Source organism: Sciurus carolinensis, chromosome 2 (genome assembly GCF_902686445.1).
Source record: "Sciurus carolinensis chromosome 2, mSciCar1.2, whole genome shotgun sequence".
Classification (NCBI taxonomy): Eukaryota; Metazoa; Chordata; class Mammalia; order Rodentia; family Sciuridae; genus Sciurus; species Sciurus carolinensis.
The window spans coordinates 169,525,873-169,548,844 of NC_062214.1; the positions used below are offsets into that span (position 1 = coordinate 169,525,873).

Genomic DNA, 22,972 nt, shown 5'->3' on the forward strand with positions numbered 1-22,972 from the left:
CAGTTGCACAGGAAGCTAATTGCATTTAGCAAGTAGGACTTTTACTGGTCCCACTTTTCTACCTCTGGGATAATATCTACCCACCAACTCTTCTCTTCCAACAGGCACTGAAGTTTCCTTTCCCTCCAGCCTCCACAACCACCTAGGAGCTCAGTCCACTCATTTTCAGTTGCAGTCACCAACTCACACATTCCTGACGGCACTGAGTGGACCAGATGCAGTTCCATGGTTCCAGCATGTTAAGACCACTGTCTTCCAAAGCAGCTTCATCCTGCATTCACCTAAGACAACTGGCAAGCCCCCAAATCTTCAGTGCACTGTACTTGACATTGTCAGTCAAGGGCACATAGGCAACTCAGGGGATGGCACAAACCAAGAATGACACTAAAGGAGATACATCAATAGAAGAGCTTTCCAGGGCTGGTGAATGACTACCCCAGTAGATTCAGTCTTCAGACGGCACACTGCCCAGGCACGCTGAGTACTAACAGGACTGGGATACTGGAGCCTCATTTCAAACCCAAGAGTGTCCAGGGTGCCAGGTCACTCCCAATTCTGGCTGGCCATGAATATGTGCCATGGGGAGCAAAGGGAAAACCAGATGTATACACGTGGACCAGAACACGAGAAACAAATCAGAGCACTGACCTCCATTATGCACCCTCACCTCTGTTGGCCACATGATTCAGCAGCACTGATGTGTGGATTTCTGCAGCCTTACTGGGCTGGAGGATGGAAGAAGGCATGATAGGGAATGAACATATTTATAGGCCTCTATTCATCAGTCTTGAAAAACGACTCCTTGAGCCAGCCCCAGCTTCCCATGGGAACTTCACTCTTATCTCTTTCTTGGATACTGTGCCCCCTTTACACAGCTCCCATGCTGCTGAGTAAAAGCTTCTTGTGATTAAAACAGAAAAATAGGTGCCATTTTCCTGACCAAATCTCCCAGCATGTGTTTGCAGGATACCCTGCTCTAACATCCTAAAATATGACTACTTCAAAAGACGTCGACCTGGACACCTACAGTTACTGCCATCTTGTGCAAATTCAGTATGGATAACACAGCTGGGACTTGAGCCCTGAGCCTGGCCAGACACAAATGTCACCAGCAGGAAACAGCCAGAGGCATAGCTTTGGTGCAGCTACTGCCCTAACTAAAGACTCTGCCCTCAAACACCCACCTGCCTAGAGTTTGCCTACCTTACCAGTCACATGAACTAAAAGGAACTGCCAGGTCTCTGCCAGGCCTTGGACACACCCAGCATGTGCCAGACAAAAATAATACAAAAAGAGGAAGCACATTAAGCCCTTGATGGCTTTGTCCTTAGAAAGCAGCTCTTTCCTGGCGGGTGGACATGGGGCGTGCTGCCGCACAGTTCCCAGCTCTCATATGGCCAAGCTCTGCCTCAGCTCCTTGGTGGGCATGGAGGAATGTGTTTTCAGATTTGCACGTGATATCTCCCATGCTATGTGCTTTTCTCCAATGTAACCCTGGCACTTCTTCCTCTGAGAGGTGGGTCTGTCTCCTCCACTTGGATCTGGTTAGGCTTGAGACTCACTGTCACTAAGAGAATGTAATGAAAGTGACACTATGTGACTTCTAAAACACATTAGAAAAGATAGTGCAGCTTTTGCTTGTTCCCTGGAATGCTAGTGCTTGGAGTCTTGAGCACCACACAAGGCCAAAAGTCCCTGGGATAGCGAAGCTCATGGAGGGGATGCATGTGGGCAGTGACGCTGTCCCGACCTTCAAGCCCTCCCAGCCCAGGCTCTGGACCTGTGGGTAAACGACCTTCAGACAATTCCTGACTCCATCAGTGGCATTTCGGTGAGCTTTCCCCTCTTTCAGCTGAGATCCAGATGTTGAGAAAACAGGATAAAGTCATCCCTACTAAGCCCTTTCCAAATCCTGACCCACAGTCTCCATAAGCATCATAAAAAGGTTCTCATTTGAGGTGGATTATTCTAAAGCAAGAGTAATGAAAACAGTAGGTGACAAATTTGTGAGTCTAGTCATGTCTGCTGCTACCAGAGAAGCAGCTGCTCCTGGAAACAGAATCTTTAATAAAGGAGAAGTTACCTTTCACCGAGTGGTCACGCGTGGCACCAAGCTAAGAGCTTACATGCATAACTCTGTTATATGCATAACTTCATTCAATCTTCATTATAATACTCTAAGCTAATAGGAGGAGTGTCTTCATCTTACAGAAGAGGAAATGGACTCAGAGGTCGAGGATTTTGCCCAGTGATTCAGAGCCAATGGCACTATGCCGTGGTACACCCTCTGACCGTGTAGATCGAGAAGCTGTTTCTACATGGAAGACTCACTACCTGAGGCATGGTGTTTCTGTTCAATATTCCAGGCCTGGGAATTTCCTAAAGAAGTCAGGTGATGGGGCATAACACCAACAAATACCTGACTGAACTAAGGTAGGCCCCTCCCCTGGAAGGTCACAGCTACAGCCCCAACCAGCCAACTACAGCACTTCCTGAATCCAACTCATATTTTAAGGCCTGACTCCTACATCCAGGCCTTCCAGTGAATCTTGCCTTCTCCAGAATCCCAAATTGCCTGTCCCTGGTCTGTTATTCCATATTGTGCCATACTTTTCTGGTTGTTTGGGGGTGTTTACATAGTATGGCTCCAGAAGATAGAAAGAATGCAGTGGAAATGACATCTATATTACATACATGACTGACGTATCACATTTCCTACAGCATTGTACAGTAGCAGCTACATCCAATTCTCATGAAGACCAGCTAGGTCTTTAAAATGATTGAGATTCATAACCCACACATCATGCAAACACTCCAGACTCTGTGACCTGCACTTTACAGAGGGTTCCAAAGAAGAGAAAGGATCTTAGGGCAGAGGACGAAGCAGCAACACCTGCCGTAGGTATCACCTTCATCTCATCACCTTGCAGGGAAGGAAGCCCACAGACCACAAAGGCTCAAAATGCTGGGAGTGGCTATTCCACACCACAGCTCCTTAATGGCGTTGGAAAGCTACAAAACACAGATTAAAGTTTCCTATGAGTCACCCTGATCCTCTCCATCTAAAAGCAGGGAGGGACCAAACTTGAGCACCTCCTCAGGCTAAGCCTAGCACTGTTCTGACTCACCGTCTCTCAGACTACGTCACGGAGGCCTTTCTCACTTCCTCCCTCCCACCTCCATGCCCACCAGGGAGGAGGACAAGGCTGTACCTTCCTGACCTGCTCCAAAGATTACTCCACAAATCCTCTTCCCCATGAGAGTTCAGACTCTCACCAGGGTTAGGCAAACTTAAAAACCTCAGATTCTCAAGGCAGTAAACCTTTGTTGCCAGGGGAAAGCCAGTCTGTTCCTTTCCTTCCCTGCTCCCTGGAAAAGCAGGCCTAACAGGAATACCTAGAAACTGCTGGGAAAGTGCTCAAATGCCTTATTCCCAGCTCTTGGCAAACTCCCAGCTCAGGGAAGGCTTTGGAGTATCCCTTCCTGAGCAGAGACAGTCTTACTCTTCTCAGGAGGTCATTATCAGTGACCTTCTCGTTCTCAGGCTTTTCTCCAATATACTACATATCCAATAAGGCACCAAAAAGCTTAATAGGCACCTAAAATTGGCCAGATTCCTGGCCCATGCAACCTAGAGCCAAGCACATAAACCAAAGACTCACATGTCAGAATAGGGAAGAACTGTGTCCAATCAGGAGGAAGGGGGAAGACGGCATCCTAAAATCAATTAAAATGAGTCGGACTCTTATTTTTCTTCAGCAATCTAAGGAACCATAGGGTCTACAACACTTCTTCAAATCCCCCTTTTAAATCCTACTCACTGCCCTTACACAAAGAAGCTCATAAATTTCATGCTCAAGATTCCTTTTATTTCTTTTTTTGTTTTGTTTTGTTTTTGGTGCTGGGGATTGAACCCAGGGTCTTGTGCAGGCAAGGCAAGCACTCTACAAACTGAGCTGAATCCCCAGCCTCAAGATTCCTTTTAAAAGAGTGTTTCTCCTGGACCGAGTTTGCAGGATTCTAGTCAATGCACCCTCCCCTTTCAATCCACCACAAAAGTTCCAGTAGCAGCTCGGCCAAGATTCTTAGTGTGGGACAGGAAGAAACAGCCAATAGACTTGTCTTTGATAGCTGGGATGCTGTTCCACCAGTCATGGCTCTGAATGGAAGCAATGAGGAACAAATGGTAAAGTGAAGCGTGTCTGTCATGCTATTAATCTAAAAATCTAAGTGGGCACCACACAGCATGCCTAGCTGCCCTCCATGGGCATGACACTGTCACGCCGGTCAGACATGGCCCATCTGGCAATACGCTCAGCAGCAAAGGAAACGCCCCAGGAAGGCCTGCCTGCTCACCTCCAAGGTGAAGCAGAGCTGAAAACTGTGGCATCAGAATAACCACAGTGGACTCTGCCATTAGTAAGCATGTCCAAACCATTTTTCAAAAATGTTCACATCACTTTTCTGATTAAAAAATGTAAAATTCTCATGTCAGTCAGCATTTTTACCACTGTGATTAAAAGGCCCAACCAGAACAATTTTAGAGGAGGAAAAGCTTCTTTGGGGGCTCACGCTTTCAGAGGTTTCAGTCCATGGACAGTCAGCTGCATTCCTTGGGGCTCAAGGTGAGGCTGAACATCATGGAGGAAAGTGTGGCAGAGGGAAGCAGCTCACATGCTGATTAGGAAGCAGAGAGAGAGGTCTCCACTTGCCAGATACAAATCTATACCCCAAAGCCACACCCCCAATTCCCACCTCCTCCAGCCTCACCCTACCATTTCAGTTACCACTCGGTTAATCCCTATCAAGGGATTAATTCACTGATTGGGTTAAGACTCTCACAACCCAATCATTTCTCCTCTGAACCTTGCACTGTCTCACACATGAGCTTTTGGGGGACACCATGTCTAAACCATAACAGTTCTATAAACAATCATCTGTGAATTTATGTGAAATCTGTATGCTTTTCCTTTGTTTGAACAAAAACAAAACCACAACACAAACACAAGTAAAATCAAGAGCCCAATGAAGTGGAAACTTCTATTACAGCCCAACTTCTGGACAGCTGTATATAAGCATAATGATTTTGGTTTAGGACAAATACTAACAAGAAGGAAAGCTGAGGTTCAAATTATGCTTTTGGAGAGGGCCTGGGAAAGGGAAAATGAGAAACTAGCTCTCAGGTCCCGTGCATTTTAGATGTCAGAGGCTCCGGAGTGGAGCAGTGAGGGATCCCCCAGCTACAATTCCAGATGTGGGAATGACATACCCCACAAAGACACCAAGAGCAGGTTTAAAGTCAGATCTAGCCCCGTCATACCCAGACTCTGGTGAGTCCAGGGTCTGACCTGCAGAAATAAGGCACTAGGAAAGCATCTCCTAATGTGGTCTTTTTCCAAGAACAGAGTAGAAAGAGCACCACACAAGCACTCAAGGGCCCAGGATGCAAGTTCAGTCTCCACCATTCTTTACCTCTACTCTTAGGCAAAGCATTAAACATCTCTGAGTCTCAGTTTCCCCTACTGTAAAATGGGGATGCCAGCACCTTTGCCCAAGTACCTCAGTTAGATACTGTTTGAAATAAAATTTTGGAACACCCTATACAAAACATGATTATTATTTTTTTTTACTTTGTTTAGGTATTGATAGACCTTTATTTTATTCATTTATTTATATGTGGTGCTGAGAATCAAACCCAGTGCCTCACACATGCTAGGCAAGTGTTCTACCACTGAGCCACAACCCCAGTCCAACATGATTATTCTTCATCTCTATCTCCAGAAAATGGGTGGAAGGATGAGTCCCATTTATTACTGCCCCCATGAACAATTATCTAAGGAAAAATTAAGATAGTGTCACATTATTCTAATAAAGTTAAATCACCTGAGAGAAACTTACTTGGGGGGGGGGGATGTACATCCTTAGTTGATTTTCCACCACTAATTATTAGATTTGATAGGCATCTTTCCTTGTCACCAGCTGCCATGCATTTGGGAGAGGCAAACCAATTTTGTTATTAACTTAAACCAAGTAATTAGAAAGGGTAGGTCTCCTATCCTATGACAAGGAGAGGGAAAACAAATCACACAACTGTGACAACAGTAGAGAGATTATTATTGATCCACTCCAAGATTCCTGTCCCTAAGCACAGGTAGCCAGGAGTCCACTGCTTGAGAAATAAAAATTGTTTTTACTGTTTTTTTTTTTTTCCTTCCTAAAAACTATACCATCTAAAAGAGGAATCAACATGTTATCCTTCATAGCACAGTAAAGAAAATGATGAAGCCCATGTAAGTAACCAAGAAAGACACCCAGACTTCGCACCCAAACTTTAACTTCGGGGCTTATGAGCAAAAGTCCTGATTTCTCAGATGCGTTGTAGATCTTTATTCCACTATGTTTTGCAATACTTGGGGCTCAGCTGGAGCACGGGGCAGAGTAACAGATGCAGGTGCTGAAAGAAAGAACATTCTCATGAGAGGATTCTCATCAGCAGGACCTTCAGCAAGTCACTCAACCTCTCCTGACTACAGCTGTGAGGTTCCATAAGCTCTTGTCATATTAATAAGTCCAACACAAAGTTAAGAATGACTGGAAACTAAGAATGAATTGGACATTATCACCCAATGTGCACATATGACTACATGACCAGCGTGTTTCTACATCATGTACAACCAGGAGAAGTTATACTCTGCTTATGCATGTGTCAAAATGCATCTGACTGTCATGTATAATGAGAACAAATTTCTAAAAATTAAAAAAAAGAATGACTGGAAACTGGAGACTACCATTATCTTTCCTAACCATGCTCCTTTTCTCCTTCCTCTTAGATTCTTAAAGGTTAATGGAATGCAGAAACCAAAAACCATAAGTGTTCAGACAGCATATACACAGAGACTTGAACAGTGGGAGGAGATAACTTAGGTCGACAAGAACAGGAGAACCAAATATAAGGACAAAAACAGTTATGTTCACACAACAGAAACTGGGACATTTTTTTTTCAATGATACTTTTTCCTGTTACATTGCTTTATCATGCACATTTGCTTGCAAATAGTCAAAAAGGATTTGCAGAGAAAGGGCTAACTTCTAAGATCAGTCATTGCAGGGCCCTGCTGCTCCAGTGCCCCCAAACCTGCTCTAAGGGAGGAGGGGACAGTCAGAGGCTCCACAGCTGCACAATTCCAGAGGCAAACAGGCTTCCGACCATACAAGCTGCTCTAAGGAACACTTTCCTCTGGTGTCCCAGGCTCCTGAAAAGTTTATGAAATGGATAAATAAAAGCAAGGACTTAAAGAGAACGGATGCAACTTGTTCAGTAAAAGACTTTGAGTCCATCCAGAAAGGAAGTAGGGACAAAGTAAGGGCAAGATTTCTTAGTAACAGTGGAACTGCTGACAAACACTTGGACTACGTTATGCAAAGTCCTATATTATGTATGAGGTGGGTGGCGGGAGATAGGGAGTAGGGGAAAATGAAAGGAAGAAAAATAGTAACACTTTTGTTGTCCCACTGAGTTTCTTATGTTTTCATTAAAAAAAAAAAAATGATTGAAGGAGAAAAAAATTCAACCACATTTACTTCTAAGAAAGAAACAGGGTGGGAAGGAGACTTTGTTTTTCATTTCTATACTACTTTTGCCCATGTAAATGTATTACATTTTTAACTGCTAAAATCTACAGTGCAATTGAAGAGAACATGATTAAAACATTAAGAAAATGCAAACACAAGATAAAGTGTAACAAAAGCACAGCATAAATTGTGATCTAAATACTAAGAGAGCAAATGTACCAGCCAGAATCATACTCATGATGGTCAACATACTGAGCCCCTACTAAGTGTCAAGCACCACTAAAAGCTTCATCTAGATTGTTTTATTTAATCCTCACTTATATCCTATAAGATAAGTAGTATTATAATTATCCTATTTCACATTTGAAAATACTCAAGCACAGAATGTCATTTTTTTAAAAATTGTTTTAGTTAGTTATACAAGACAGTAGAATGCACTTTGATACATCCCACATAATGGAGTATAATTTCTCATTCTTCTGGTTATACATGATGCAGAATGCCACCAGTCATATAGTTATATATGTACATGGGATAATAATGTCTGATTCATTCTACTATTCCTCCTACCCCCACACCCCCTCCCCTCCCTTCACTCCCCTCTACCTAAACTAACTCTATGCTTCCCTAGCCAACCCCCCCTTGTGAATTAGCATCCAAATATCAGAGAAAACATTAGGCTTTTGGTTTTTCCGGAATTGGTTTATTTCCTTTAGCCTGATATTCTTCAGCTCCAACCATTTACTGGCAAATGTCATAATTTCATTCTTCTTTAAGGCTGAGTAATATTCTATTATATTATATAACACATTTTTAATCCATTCATCTGTTGAAGGGCACCTAGGTTGGCTCCATAGTTTAGCTATTGTGAACTGAGCTGCAGTTCCCAGCTAGCTAATACTAGCCAGGCAGGATGCATACCCAGACTCCGTGGGTCATCTCCAATGGAAACGGGGGTTTGTAGCCTAAATGTGGGCTCTAAAGAAGAGGTTCAGCAGTGTCTGAAGAATGTCTGTAGAGAGAAGTGGGATGCATGGAAAAAGACACAGAGCTGGAACCCACAGTGATCAAAACTGTACAAACACTTCTGGAGGACCCACTAAGTGCTGGGCACAAGAGACTTGGGAGCAGCTGCTGTTCAGTTGTTATAAAGAGTGCAAATGGGGCTAACTCTCCTCTACCTTCCAAACCAAGACCACAAATCTCAAAATAAGAGCTCTTGAGCCCACCCGGAATATTCCAGAGTCCTAAAAGAGTCTGTGCAATATGCATGCAGAGCTGCTGTGGGGAGCCGGGCGAGGATGTGCAAGAGGCACTCCCTTTGACCTCAGCAGCAGACTGCTGCAGCGGGGAAGGGAGGGAGAGCAATGTCCTGCCTTCCTCCTGGGGCAAAAGCATTTCAATTATCAACTGAGAGTCCAGCAGGGCCATAAACTGGCCAGCTGTCCAATTCAATCAGGCCAAACGTCCTAACAGGGCAAGGCAGCATTTTCCAGGGGCCCAGGCACTTGAAGGCTGGGTCCCCAGGGAGTGAGAGGTACAGGCCTTTTGCACAAGAGGCTCTTGCAGCAGCTGGAAGGAGCTGGTGGGGACTGAGCCCTTTCAATGGCTTCGTCTAAAATAAACCTGCCTGTTTTAGTGGGAGGGTTTAAAAATATGCCTGGCTGGCTTGGGGTAAGGTTCCCAAAACCCCCAATACTTTAAAAAGTAAGATCCACCCATATCCTATATGCACCTAAAGAAACAAGGAACAGGACAAAGTTTCTCCTTTGTAAAGAAGAAAGAGAGCACAGCACCATTCACTGAACATGGTGTCTGGGCAATGCCTGGCTGATACCATCTTAAAACAGGGCTGCATGGGCTGGAGTCGTGGCTCATGTAGAGCACTTGCCTGGCATGTGTGAGGCCTGGGTTCGATTCTCAGCAACACATATAAATAAACTGAATTAAAGATCCATTAATAACAAAAAAAATTAAAAAAACAAAACAGCGCTGTTCTTTTCTGTGTTGTCCCCATTTTACAGGTAAAGATTCCCAGTGCTCTGAGAGTCTAAGCACATGACCAGTGGCAGGTGCTCAAGAAGCATGTAGCTTAAATCCAAACCTGTCGAACTCCTCAGCCTGTGTCCTTTCCATGAGACCACAGTGGTTCCCAAAACCAAGCCTAAGGAGAAAAACACTTTTTTTTTTCTCATATCAAAACCTCCAACTTTCCTAGGAAGAGCAAAAGCCCTGAGGAGGTTAGGGAAAGGAACATGCAATCCATAGCTTTTAATACGGCCAATCTCTATGTCTCTGTCTGTACACTGCAGTTTCCTGAAATTTTATTAGTGAGTGGGAACTCTATAGGAACACAATTAAAACCACCTGCATGGTCTTGAACCCCATCTGAAAAAGCTGTGTTTATTCAGAAAAGCAGGCAAGAGGCAAGTGTAAGTCAAGCAGCAACAAAAAGAAATCTGGATGCCCTTTGCTCAGTTCCAAGGACAGAAGTGGCATTCAAGTAACTGTGCCTTGCATCCAGGATGAAGGATGTCCTTGGTCTGTTGTGAATCCCTGTCATGATTCATGTGACCGGAGCATCTTCTCTCAGCAAGGCCATCTGTCACAGCCTGGGCAGCAGTGGGGGATGGGAAGCACCTGCAGGTTCCTGTCAACTGTTTCTCCACTAAATCACTAGGCAAAGAGTCCCTTTCAGGAGGTTGAGACCCTGAAAGAAGCAGCCTGGAATGGGGGAACCTGGGCACACTACAGCCTAACACACAGATGCAGACAAACCATGTTGTCACTACCAGCTTCCAAACACACTGACATTCAAACTTTAAGTCCCAGAAGGACCTCAGACACCATCTCCTCCAAACCTCTGACTTTACAGATGAAGACTCCGAGGTTGAGAGAGATCACAAGATGCAACCAAGGCCATCGGGTCAGGTGGTATCAAAGACAGCACTGGGGCCCACATTCCTTCCACTGCCCCAGTTCACCTCTTACATGGACACCCAATTTAAATTCTCTTAAAACAGTGTGGATTCCTAACCTTCTTTGAGATTTGGATTAATGAAAGCTCTGGCCCTTTCCCTCTAAAATGAACCAACCCACATTTTACAAGGATTCTGTGGAGTGCACAGTCCTTGTGTTAACAATCCTTTCTTTCAAAGAGGAACAAAGTATGGTTCTACAAGAGACTGCCACACTACTGAAGTGGACTCCAGGTGGACTGGGCGCCTAGACCTGGGAAAGAAGCTACATTCTTCTCTTGACTCCACCGGAACACTGACATCCTGGTTTTGTGTACTAAGCACAAGAAACCCTCAACTACCTCCTCAGAATGAGGTGAAGGGCTAGGTAAAGGAAAGGAAATGTTTCCAAGAGATGTGGAGGAAAGAACAGAAAGGCAAGCTCTTGTCTTCCTAGAAATCCTTAAGTACAAATCTTGACCTTGAGCCAAGACAGGACCACAGCCTGCAAAAGGTGATCACTATTAGCTACCGCCACGTTTGCTTGCAGAGGTATCTAAGCAAGGAAAGACATAACAATGTATTTAACTTCCAAGGTAACAATAGCTCAATCAGAGGAAATAGAGGAAAGGATGATAAAGGACTTGTCTGGAGGGCTGGCGATGTGGCTCAGTGGTAGAGCACTTGCCTGGCCATGTGTGAGGCGCTGGGTTCAACCCCCAGCAAGCCTACGCACCTTTCAAAGTCCCTGTGCTGAACCAGACAACTCTCTGAGACTCAATCCTAGTCCAAAAACCCTTCCCAGGGTCATTCACATGACATGACATAAGCTTCTGCTTCAACACCATTACAAGCTCTATCAGTGCCTAAAAGATGCCCAGGGTCCCAAGCCACTTCTTATTCCACTTTGTAAACTGCAGAGAAGCCCCTGAAGGGACCACATAGGATGGAAAGGTAGGCAGGGCTCTAGAGCACTTGGAGAAATGAAGGCAAAAGTCCCACGAAAAGGTCAATTTCCCTCATGAACCCTCCTCAGTGGTCCCTCAGCTCCACCAAACACAGGAAAGGGCTGAGACAGAAGAATCTGGAGGGAACACCAAGGACGCCATTTGCGGCTGTTCTGCCCCACTCCTTGCCCCACTGTCCCTTTCCATTTGTCTCACTGACCCGCTCTTTGCTGCTTCAGATCACACCTGACACAAACTGCTCAGGCAGCTCTTCTGGAAGGTCCCTGCCAGGGCATGTCCCTCTATCAGTCATTCTCGTGGCCCCAACATCTCCTCTCCAGGGTGCTCATCAGTCCTGACTTTACATTTTCATATGACTTTGTTTTCATCAAAGTCCTTTTCCCTGACCCCACAGGGGGCTCCTTAAGGGCAGGGCCTGCGTCTGGATTTGCTTTCTGATATTTGTAACACTACATGCTCAGACTCCACATAAAAGGAAGCCATTGGGGAAGTGTAAGTGTAGAAAGAAAGAAAAGAAGAGGGCCAGGGAGGCCAAAAGGAAGAGGAAATTGAGGTCCCCAGGCCACACTGAAGAGCTGAGATGCTTGTGAGTGGGACCCCTGGCCTCACTGGTTTCTTCTGCAGAGTCCCACTCCCCTGGCTGACTGCTTGCTTCATTCTGGCTTTATTCACATGTGTATTTATTTTGGCTCTTTATTCACAGAAAATGTTTCCCATCACCTGAACACAATGCTCTGGGCAATGCCGTTGACTTCAGCTAACCTACAGTATACCTGCAACCAAAAGACTAATTCCAATTCTTTGATCACTTTTGCTCAGATAAATCCTCAAAACACGTTCATCGTCTTCCAACCCTCTATAAGAAGGAGCTTGCAAATAAGCCCCATGAGGAGAATTATGGGTGAAGAAGAGATTCAGAAGGACTCGAGTCAGGTACATGGGAAGCATATCATTTGAGAACGCTTTCATGAGACATAGAAAAAGTCATTCATCTACCTCCCAATAAGATGGGGAATTGGTTTCTCTAGCTGATACTTCACTGCCTTCCAGATACACTCTGGGAATGTTTTGTTGTTTCTTATTTTTTCACCTGTGGGAAAAACTGCTCTATGGCTTCTCCTCAACCTTTTCCCAGCAAGTCTGATGCCACTTTGGCCCTGCTAGCATGCCTGTGCCTTAACTGCTTTATCCAGAGGCAGGAATGTGCTCTGACACACATGCAGGAAGAAAATGCTAAAGAGCAGGATCCATCAGGTCTCAGGGTACCAGAGCTAGCAGCCAGCAAACTCCCAACCATAAGAAATTCTACCCAGAAACCCAGGCAAGAGCTTTGGCCAATGTCCAGCCCAGGTACGCTCTAGGCTTAAAACATTAGAACCAGCCAGCTGGGGCCAAGAGGAAGTTGGAAGCCCTGCCACCCTTGTGTTGCAAGAAAAGTTGTCTCCAGCTTTCCAACCTGGTGAACTCCAAGGGGAGGCTGGAGATGGGTACAAAGCACAAGTAGGGGTGAAAGGGGGTGCTATGTGGGCCTCAAGTTATAAGAGGAGCAGCCAATCAAACAACTCAATGAAAATGTGAAAGGCACTGGGAAGACCATCATGGGCAATTAATTCCCAAGCTGGAAACCAAAGAAGCTCTGAGCTTGGGCAAACTGGCAGAGAGTTGGGCCCACAGTGTAGCGGCCTGATCCCACAGCTCCTGGCAGTTGCCATCTGACTCCCATGAAAATATTGGCTGGTGATGTCTCCCTGCCATTCCCAGGGCTGGCATTTGGGAACAGTGTGGAGACAGAAAGAAGCAGAGGCATTCAAGGTTGGTAAAGAATGCACTATTAAATGCCATACTTGGGCATCCAAAACAGGCTGACAGACAAGACAATCACAAAGGATCAAAGGCCTGGGGAGTATAAAGAGGATGAAAAGCAAATTCCACACAAGTGAGGTATGAATGGCATCCTTAGATAAGAAAAATGGAATTTTTACACTTTGAAATCCTGTAGTAAAACAGCTGAAGCGATGTTTCATTCACTCATTTATTCAATCGTTTATTCTATTTATTCTATAGATACATTCATGAAGGGCACCTGGAACCACGTTAGGAGCGAAAGACACAAAACCTACTTGGAAACCTGAGGGATGCTCCTGAAATCATGGCCAAGAAGAGAGGAGACCAGGGAGTGCAGTGTGGTGACTACATGGCTTGTAGGCCAGCGCAGTGTTTTGATGTGTTTTCCACTGTTCTATAAATACCACAGGGGAGCACACGCGTTCCACCATGGTGCCCACCAAATACTCCACCTGCACTCTAGCTGCTGACTTACCCCACCTGGAAGGCATCTGACATGCAACTGCTGGACTAGTGGCTATAGCCCCTTGTTGCTCAAATATTCTTCAACATACCATCAGGTGATCCACATTTAGCAAATGGCTACTGAGCAGAGACTACAGCAAGGATCTGTGGTGGGCTCTCAGCAAGAGGAGCAGCCAGGTTTAACTGAGCACAGAAACCTGGGTAGGGCTTGGGTAGGCAGAGAGATGAGGTGAGAGCGCTCCTGCAAGCACAGCTGTTCCCACCTCAAGGGCCTCGGGCCTGGACTACAGGGTGTGTTTGGGACAGAGAGGAGACTAGTTCCGCTGAAGGGAAAAAGCGCCCCTGGAGGAAGAGGGAGAGAAGGCAGCGAAGACTTCAGGACAACTTCAAGCTGACACCTGACGAGAGGATGGTAGGTGTAGCCAGTTCCAAATCAAATAGAGGTCACTGTCACCTCTGCTCTTTTCAGCTACACATTAAGAATGAGTTGCTGGAAAGCTAAGGAAGGTATAGTCAGGAGAGAAATCGACCTTAACAAAATTGAGTGGAATGACATCATTCCTACTTGTCGGCAGGGCCACACAAATAACACAGCTGAAATACTTCAGCTGTCTAGCAGGAGTGTGCAGGCCATGGTGCAGCGATCAGGAACACAGCTGACAAAACTCGACCGGCAGCGAAGAGCGGCCTACGAGCAGTACGCTTATTAGGATATGTGAGCAGTGACAATATGTGCAAATGCACAGAAAAATACCATTTTTACCTTTATGTTTTTGTTTTCTAAGAGAAGGAAAGAAAAGGAGAGGCTTTTTACTAAGACTTTATAGTAGCTGAACGTTTATCACCAATTACTTCCTTTTCCCCATGACAGTCCCATGTGTTCATACTTTTTGCTTTATTACTTCAAAGTCTGCTAACATATAATTCGTAGTGTTATGCCCTCACATGACAGGGACCAAATCCAACTCTCTGGAATACCTATCAGTTATTTAATAATAAAATAAAAGTAATAATACTATCTTCCCTATGGGAAGACTTAAGATTTTTCCAAAGCTTTTTCATTTTTTCATATTATCTAACTATTTATTTATTTATTTCTCCTTTGGCAGTACTGGGGTTGGAACCCATAGCCTTATGCAAGCTAGGCAAGCACTCTACCACTGAACTACACCCCCAATCCTACTAATTTAACTTTTCTTTCTTTCTTTTTTTTTGGCCCCAGGGATTAAACCCAGGGGCACCTAACCACTGAGCCACATCCCCAGCCCTTATTTTGAGACAGGGTCTCACTAAGTTGCTGAGGCTGACCTGGAACTTAGGATCCTCCTGTCTCAGCCTCCAGAGCTGCTGGGATTACAGGTGTGCGCCACCACGCCCAGGCTACTTTTAAAAGAACTACTAAACTGCTACTCTGCCAAATGCCTTCATGCTAAACCACCTGCTACACAAAATCCTAAAATCCACTGACCTATCCCCAAAGGACAACCTTGCCACTAAAAGATATCCTTCACCAATGCCTTTACTAACAACCAAATTACTGGTTTCCCCCCGAATTTGATGAAGCAGGGAGATATAAATCCACTTTTATAGCCAGTGGCCTTTTACAAATAGTTTTAAGATGTGATGTTTAAGTTAAAGATTTGATGTGGTAAAGCAGTATAAGTCATTAGTTAAACCAGGGGTCTGAGCCATGTGTCCCATGACCCAGCTAAACTTATTTGGTTGCGTGATGCTAAATATCTGAGCAAACTGTTTTTCCCAATGCATATTCTTCATTAAGATTCCATGGCAAAGCCAGGCCTGGAGGCACAAGCCTGTAATCCCAGATGGTTGGGTGGCCAAGGCAGGAGGATCGCAATACAAGGCCAGCCTAGACAACTTAGCGAGACCTTGTCTCAAAATAAAATAAAAAAGACTGGCTCAGTGATGTAGTATCCTGGGTTCAGCCCCAAATACCACAAAATAATAAAAAGAGCCCATGACAAGACCTCTGGCTGCCTCCCAGTCCAGATGTGTTTGTCCTTGGTATCTGACCCTGATTATTAGCGGAACTCACCACCACCCAGCATAAAGCCTCTATTTCTGGCCTCCTCTGCTGTTAGTCACACTTAGGCGACCATGTTGTACTAGACCTCTGACCTAGACGGGAGGTCTCTAGGAGCACCTCAGTCTGTGCTTCTGCTTTTCCTCCTCCTTCAGGCCTGTACTTGGGTCCAATAACGGTCCTCCAGTAGCATTCTTGGACTTGGAGGCTATTGTGAGGATGAAAGTCACATACTGGGATGACAGAAAAAAAATAGGAGCCTGGAGCCCTGACGACACTGTGGAGCTACCCTGAAATCCTCCAGACTCCTTTTCAAAGACAAACGTAAACCTTACTTTGTTTTTATTTATTTATTTATTGCCGCACTGGGAATCAAACCCAGGGCTCTGCACATGCTAGGCAAGGTCTCTAACCCCGAGCTCTGTCCCCAGCCCTACCATCATTTTCGTCATTGTTACTTTGTTATGTTTCTTAGGTTATGTACAGTCAAACCTAAACTCAACTACATTATGTACCAACAATGTGTATGTGCCATACAGGTGATACTGCCAGTAAATAGCAAATGACTGTTTCAAGTAGGTGATCAGGATGATAAAGCATTTTAATATGTCACTTTTTACTAAGAGTTTATAACAGCTGTATGTTTATCACCAACTACTTTCCTTTTCCCACAAAGACGGTCCCCATATATTTATACTCTTTTTCTCTTTTAGTTCAAAGTCAGCTAACATATAATTCCTAATATTCTGCCCTCATATGAGAGTGACCAACTCTCTGGAATATCTAATAAAAACCAAGGAAACAGGACAGTGTCTACAAAACACAAAGAACTTATGATTCCTAAACTGAAGGCCATGGGCATGGAATGGCATAGCATCTTTTTTTTTTTTTGGTACTAGGGATTGAACCCAGCACTGAGCCACATCCCCAGCCCTTTTATACATTTTATTTAGAGACAGAGTCTCTCTGAGTTACTTAGGGCCTTGCTAAATTTCTGAGGCTGGCTTTAAACTCCAGATCCTCCTGCCTCAGCCTCCAGGGCCTCTGGGATTACAGGCGTGTACCGCCACACCCAGCTGGCATAGCATTTCTAAAATGCTTTTCAAATCATGCGCCCACTGCAATGGAATGAGAATGGTCAATGAGGCGGCCACTGGATATATAGAATCCTAGGCAAACATCCACCCCAGACTAATGTCAAAGAGCTACTCTAAGTCACGTGTGAGATTTACAGCTGGCATCAACATCAGTACCGACCATGAGGTCCAGTGTACCAGGCTCACTTCTGGTCATGTCTTGACAGGTCCTTCAAAATACTACCCTACATAGAAATCCTCTCTCTCCACAACATGCTGCCTGGAGGGTCCTCCAAAGGACTTAAGGACAAAGAAAAGATCAGAGCACTGTATTCTGCAAAACAGAGTGACATTTAGGCCTCCTGCCCTCTCCTACCAACAGCAGAACTTTGGCAAGGCAGCTTTTCCTTTCCAAGAGTCCAGAGTCCCAAATGCAAATCTTATAAAAGGTAAAATTTGTACAGCTATTTTGAAATGATGCTTAAATTTAAAACTTCATCAAGGAACTAATAAACTTTCACAATTTTATTATCCCAGCCCAGCTTTCTAAATAGGCTCAATTATGTAACATTAAAGCACTTTTCCTAATTCTCCCAGTATGATAAGGATATATAAGAAAAAATAAAGAAAATTCAGCTTCTATATCGCATTTTCTACCAACACATCTGCTGCTTCTTATATATCATACAAAGCAATCTCTAGGTAGAATACATTCTTTTTTGTTGTTGTTTTTGAGGTGCTGGGGATCGAACCCAGGGCCTTGTGCTTACAAGGCAAGCACTCTACCAACTGAGCTATTTCCCCAGCCCTGGTAGAATACATTCTAACAAGAGGTCACCAAAAGTTTGAATTTATTTAGCATATTTAAAGAAGAGAATTTGGGAAGCGGGCTGAGAACATGATAAAGAGATAAAATAATGGCTAAGGGAAAAAGAGAAATCAGATTTTATTTTATATAATTTAAAACCTCCAGTTGGGGATACAGCTCAGTTTGTATCCCCAACTGTCAAGCACAATCCCCAGCATCGCAATAAAAAAACAAAAAGTTGATGCTTTAAAAAAAAAACTCCACACACAGCATACTAAAAGGCATATCTAACATCCCATACTCTGGCTAGGAAGAAGTTCCTATATTATAGGGGTAGAGAGTACACAGGTAGAAAAAAGTAACAAAGGCTATTTTAAAGGAAACTGGAAAGTATATTTGTTTGTAAATATATATATGAATATACATATGTGTGTGTATGTGTGTGTGTATATATATATATATATATATACACATATAAAACCCCTATATGATTTTAAAGTCTAGAAAATATGCTAAATGTAAGAATTGATCTTGCAAAAGGAAAACACTGAATAAGCTCTCTCTTCTGTGTATCTGTTTCTAATTTTTCTATAACAAATACTACTTGTATAACTTTAAAATGCCATTTTTAAAGTAAACTGATTAACAAGAGCATCAACAGAAAAATAACCACACCTGGAACAACTTGGCACAAAACAAGGTCAGAAGAATTTCTGGGCTTAAAACAGAAGAATGCAGAGAGAATGAAATTCCTGGGGTCCGTGTCACCCCAAAAGTCCTTCAACTCAAATGTCCAGCTCCCTGGGATAGGATGCTCAAAGTGATCTTAAGCACACTCCTTTAAGCAACTGTATGCTCTCTACAGTCAGTTTAGGCAGGAGACAGCACAAATCACTCCACAAATAAAGTATAATCCTAGGTCCTCTGATTCAGCCTAGGTGAACTATGGAAATCACCACCAACTTGCTATTTAATTATACCTAACACTTGCTTTACAATCCAGTTTATGGATACTGGGTGTTTAATAAACAGTTACTTCTCAGTTCCCTGCTATTAAACACCAGGTAGTTATGGGATTAATTAATACCACCCCTGGGCTACCAGGAACTCCATAATAAGACCAGCCAGGTCATGTTCTCCAAACTGGCACTGCCACCTCAATCAGCTCCACAGTTTTCAAAATTAGTCCCTTCTTCTAATGGTCCCTTCTTGGGTGGGTACCTTAAATTGAGGTGTTTAGGCAGAAATTCAAGTAGGTGGTACAGGTCTGCTTTTACGTGCTGTCCCACAAAAAAGAAAATCCCTTTTTGATTACGTATACACTTCCCTCAAGGGGGAAAAATGTGTTTTTGCAGAACATACCAGAATTATACTTTGCCAACTGCTAATAAAAGTTCGAAACCATCCCAAACCCCTCAGGAGCCCCTCTCTTCCTAAACCAGTCTTCCCTGGCACTCAGTCCACTCCTGCATCCCCACTCAAGAGTGGAAGGTTTCAGGCAAGGTTCCACTGGGATCCACTCCTACTGAAGCCGTGGCCTCAGAGCGCAGGTGCCCTTAACCCTCCAGCCCGGCTCTTCCTACTACTCACTGTTGCTGGACTTAAGGTCACGGTGGATGATGGGGACGATTGCCTCATCATGTAGGTAGTTCATCCCTCTGGCGATCTGCACAGCCCAGTTCACCAGGATGTCCGGGGGGATCCTTTTCCCAGATAACACTCTATTCAAAGGCCCTCCACGAGCAAACTCCATGACTAAGCAGAGGTTGGGTTCCTTCAGACACACCCCCCTAAGGGCAATGATGTTGGGGTGCTTCAGCATGGCGAAGAGCTTGGCCTCTTGGCGAACGTTCTCTATGGTCTGGCTGATGTCCTCATCGGGGTCGTGGCGAGCTGCTTTCACGGCTACCTCATCGCCTATCCAGAAAGCACGATAGACCTTCCCAAATCCCCCAATGCCAATAATCTCTTCCAGGGTTAGCTCCGCAAAATCAATCTCTAACACTGAAAAGGAAGAAAGAAAGAAGTCAAGAACATCCCGAACATGTTTACCATTCATTTACCTCAATAGGTGAACATAACAAGTTTGTCCTTTCTCTGGACTTTTCGGTCTCCCCGTTCATTGTGAGGTAAACTCCAGAAGAGCAGGCACTGCCATCAACCTCTTTTCATTTGCATTGTTCTTAGTGACTAGCACATAGTAGACATTCAATAAATATTCACAGCATAAATTTCATGTGGAAAATCAGGGAGAATCCTCTATCAAGAACCAACCATTTTAACTACAGGGAACCTCAGGGATCCTTCTCTGAGACTTATTCACTTGGTGGTGAGAAACACATGATTCAGGGCCAGGGCAGATACACAATAGTCACACCACAGTTTGAGAAAAGTGTTTACAGAAGTCTGATAAGAGGATGAGAAGAGTCACTCACTCCCACACCAGGACAGGGGACTAAGAGAGTGACTGGGAAAAGGAGTCTCAAGGAAGACAACACTTGAAATGGGCCCTAAAGAATGAATGGAAGGCATGTCATCAGATGATGAAGGAGATCAGGGTGAAGGACAATCAGGCAGGGGGAAGAACATGAACAAGAACATGGGGCATGAGGGTATATGATATATTAGGAACCTGAGGGAGTCCAGTGTGCCTGGATCATATGCACTCGGATAGAAGATGAGGCTCAAAGTCTTTTGGGGAGTAACCAAGTAGTAAAATGCTTTCAAATCATTCTGAAGGGCTTGAACATCAGGCTGTAAATGACAGGAGTCACGTCATTTTCAGGAGGGTAGTGCTGTTTGACCTGTGACTTAGAAAGGACAGCAATTATGGCAGCCAAGTACAGTATAACCTGAAAGGCAAAAGGGCCACCAAGAAAGCCACGGTAGTGACCCAAGCGTGCTGAGCCTCAGCAGCAGTGAGGACGGGGGTACGGAGTCCACCTGGGAGACTTACAGAATTTGGTTCTACCAGGACCTGATGACCGAGATGTGTGGGAAAGGAGCCTCACAGGAGACATCTGACTCCAGCAGACACCAGCCCCAGCTCAATTCCTGATGCTTCCGGTATCACCCCAAACACTCATTCTCCTTCCCAAATCCAGAGTCTGAACCTGAGGTACTTGATTATACCTTTAGCTCTGTTTGGAAAGGTTTTCATGGGTAGATAATAATAGCTACCAGTGATTATAAATCTTGGGCTAGTTATGGTGTTAAGTGCTCTATGAGCAAAATGTTATTTTCTGTTTCTCTCACAAAACCCTATCCTCTGTCCTCTCCATCTCATTTGTCTTTACCTGGCTGACTTAAATTCATTCCTCTGATCTCAAATGTCAATTTCACAGAAGAACTTTTAGCCCCATGACCAAATGAAGTGAAGCTCCCCTACACGCATTGAACCCTTTACAATAATCTCCATTTTGCAAGAATCATCAAGGTTATAAATTACTTAATTACTTGTTGGATGACCATTTTCCTGCTGGATCGTGAAAAAGAACAGAGATTCTGTCAGCCTTTTTCACTACTGTACTTACCGTGCCAAATGTTTAGTAGGTGACCAAGAGATCACTAAAATAAAAATGAAAACAGCATCAACAAAAATCTACCTCAGCAGGAAATAAACCAAATTCAGATCTGCAAAAGTGAATTGGGTCATCTGAAACAAATACAGAGAATTATCACACTTTACTTAAAAAAAAAAAAAAAAAAAAAAACTAAGAAAACAAAGATATATTTCTGAACTTTTGGCAAGACCAATGGAGGAACTGCCCACTGCTGGCTGTTCTCTTCCTTACTTGGCCAGCCCCACAACACCCCCGCTCTCCACTCGGAGGCTGGTGGTGTTCAAAAATCTGTTCTTGCTTAATTATAGTACTTCCATCCTATCTGGAGCTGATATTCATTTGTGTTTTGCAATGCACTGGCAATCTGCACAAAGGAAACTCTTAGGATATATCAGATGAACTGCCTTTAGGTATATAAAGAGTAGAGACCATCTTGACCCCAAAAGTTCCAACTGTTATTATCTTGGGGCTGGGATAGAGCTTAGTGGTAGAACATGTGCCTAGTATGCACAAGATCTTGGGTAGAGTCCCCAGCACGACACACACACAAAAATGTTATCACCTCATCTGGAAGTTTCCCTGAAAAATAAATGGTATGGCAGATACTGCATCTAGCCACCAGCATCCATTCCAAAATCCTTCTAGCATGCAGATGCCAGAAAGTTAAAAACTACATTTCCCAGGCTCCCTTACAGCTAGAGTTCTGGGTGCAAATTAAAATTCTGCCAACTGGATGTACAGGGTTTGCAAGGCAGAAGTGAGGTGGAGACCATCTTCTCATTGCTCCTTCTGGTGACTGTGGCTGTCTGCAATAGCGTGTGAGTGTCCAATCACCAGCTCTGTAGATGTAGGAAGGCATGTTTCATAGCTAAGTGGTTGCCTAATCTCTCAGTCACAGATACAGCAGGGTGTTCTTGACGTCAACATCTTCTATGGCAGCTCCAGATTCTGTAACCTTCCCAATTAGAAAAGTGGCAGATCGCCTGCTAGGCCAGTTCTGCAATGTTCTGGGAGTTCTTCCCAGAGGTCCAGCCGAAAGCCTCTACTCCCAGAACTTCCAACAATTCTGTGAGCACCTAATTTTCTGTGCAAAATCCCTATCTTGCTTAAAATAGTTTGAGTATTTCTTAGTCCTGAAAATGAATCTTGACTGATTACTAGTTTTTGCCTCACGTCACCTATGTGAATGAAAAAGACACACCTATGGTAATGAGAGATTAGGAATCCTCTTGGAGAAATACATAAGTTAAGAGTCTCTGGCCAAAACGGGAATCATTCTTCTTCTTCTTTTTTTTTTTTTTTTAATTCCCTACCAGCCTTCACACTGATAAAAACTATGTGTCTTTTCAACAAATTTATTATCTTATTTCCTCAACTGAGCCTTTGAATTCTCCTGAAGGAACTGTTGTATTTTCTTTTACAGTCTCCCTTCTTTCCTCTGGTCTGAAACATAGTTGTAAACACACAGTAGGTGATCAATATTTATTTAAAAGCATGAGGCTATAAAAGATGTGATTCAGGACCAGGGTGCTGAAAGGACAGCTCCTCCAACAGCATCTCTCACAAGGCAGGAAACCTCTTAGGGTCAAACATAAAATCTCAGGGTTTTTTAAATGTAGTTAAGGAAATTTTATGCAGGTCTTCAAAAAAAATTATAGAACAAAAGTATAGCTT

General features: G+C 44.0%; 1 protein-coding gene across 2 annotated transcripts in view; it reads right to left on the minus strand.

Moving 5' to 3' along the window:
* Positions 1–22,972, minus strand: part of Map3k9 (mitogen-activated protein kinase kinase kinase 9) — a 71,479-nt gene that overhangs the window by 44,554 nt on the left and 3,953 nt on the right. For both annotated transcript variants that reach the window (XM_047540726.1, XM_047540725.1), the window contains exon 2: positions 19,326–19,739. In XM_047540726.1, coding sequence (XP_047396682.1) covers positions 19,326–19,739 — 414 coding nt within the window. The remainder of the gene's footprint in view (positions 1–19,325; positions 19,740–22,972) is intronic.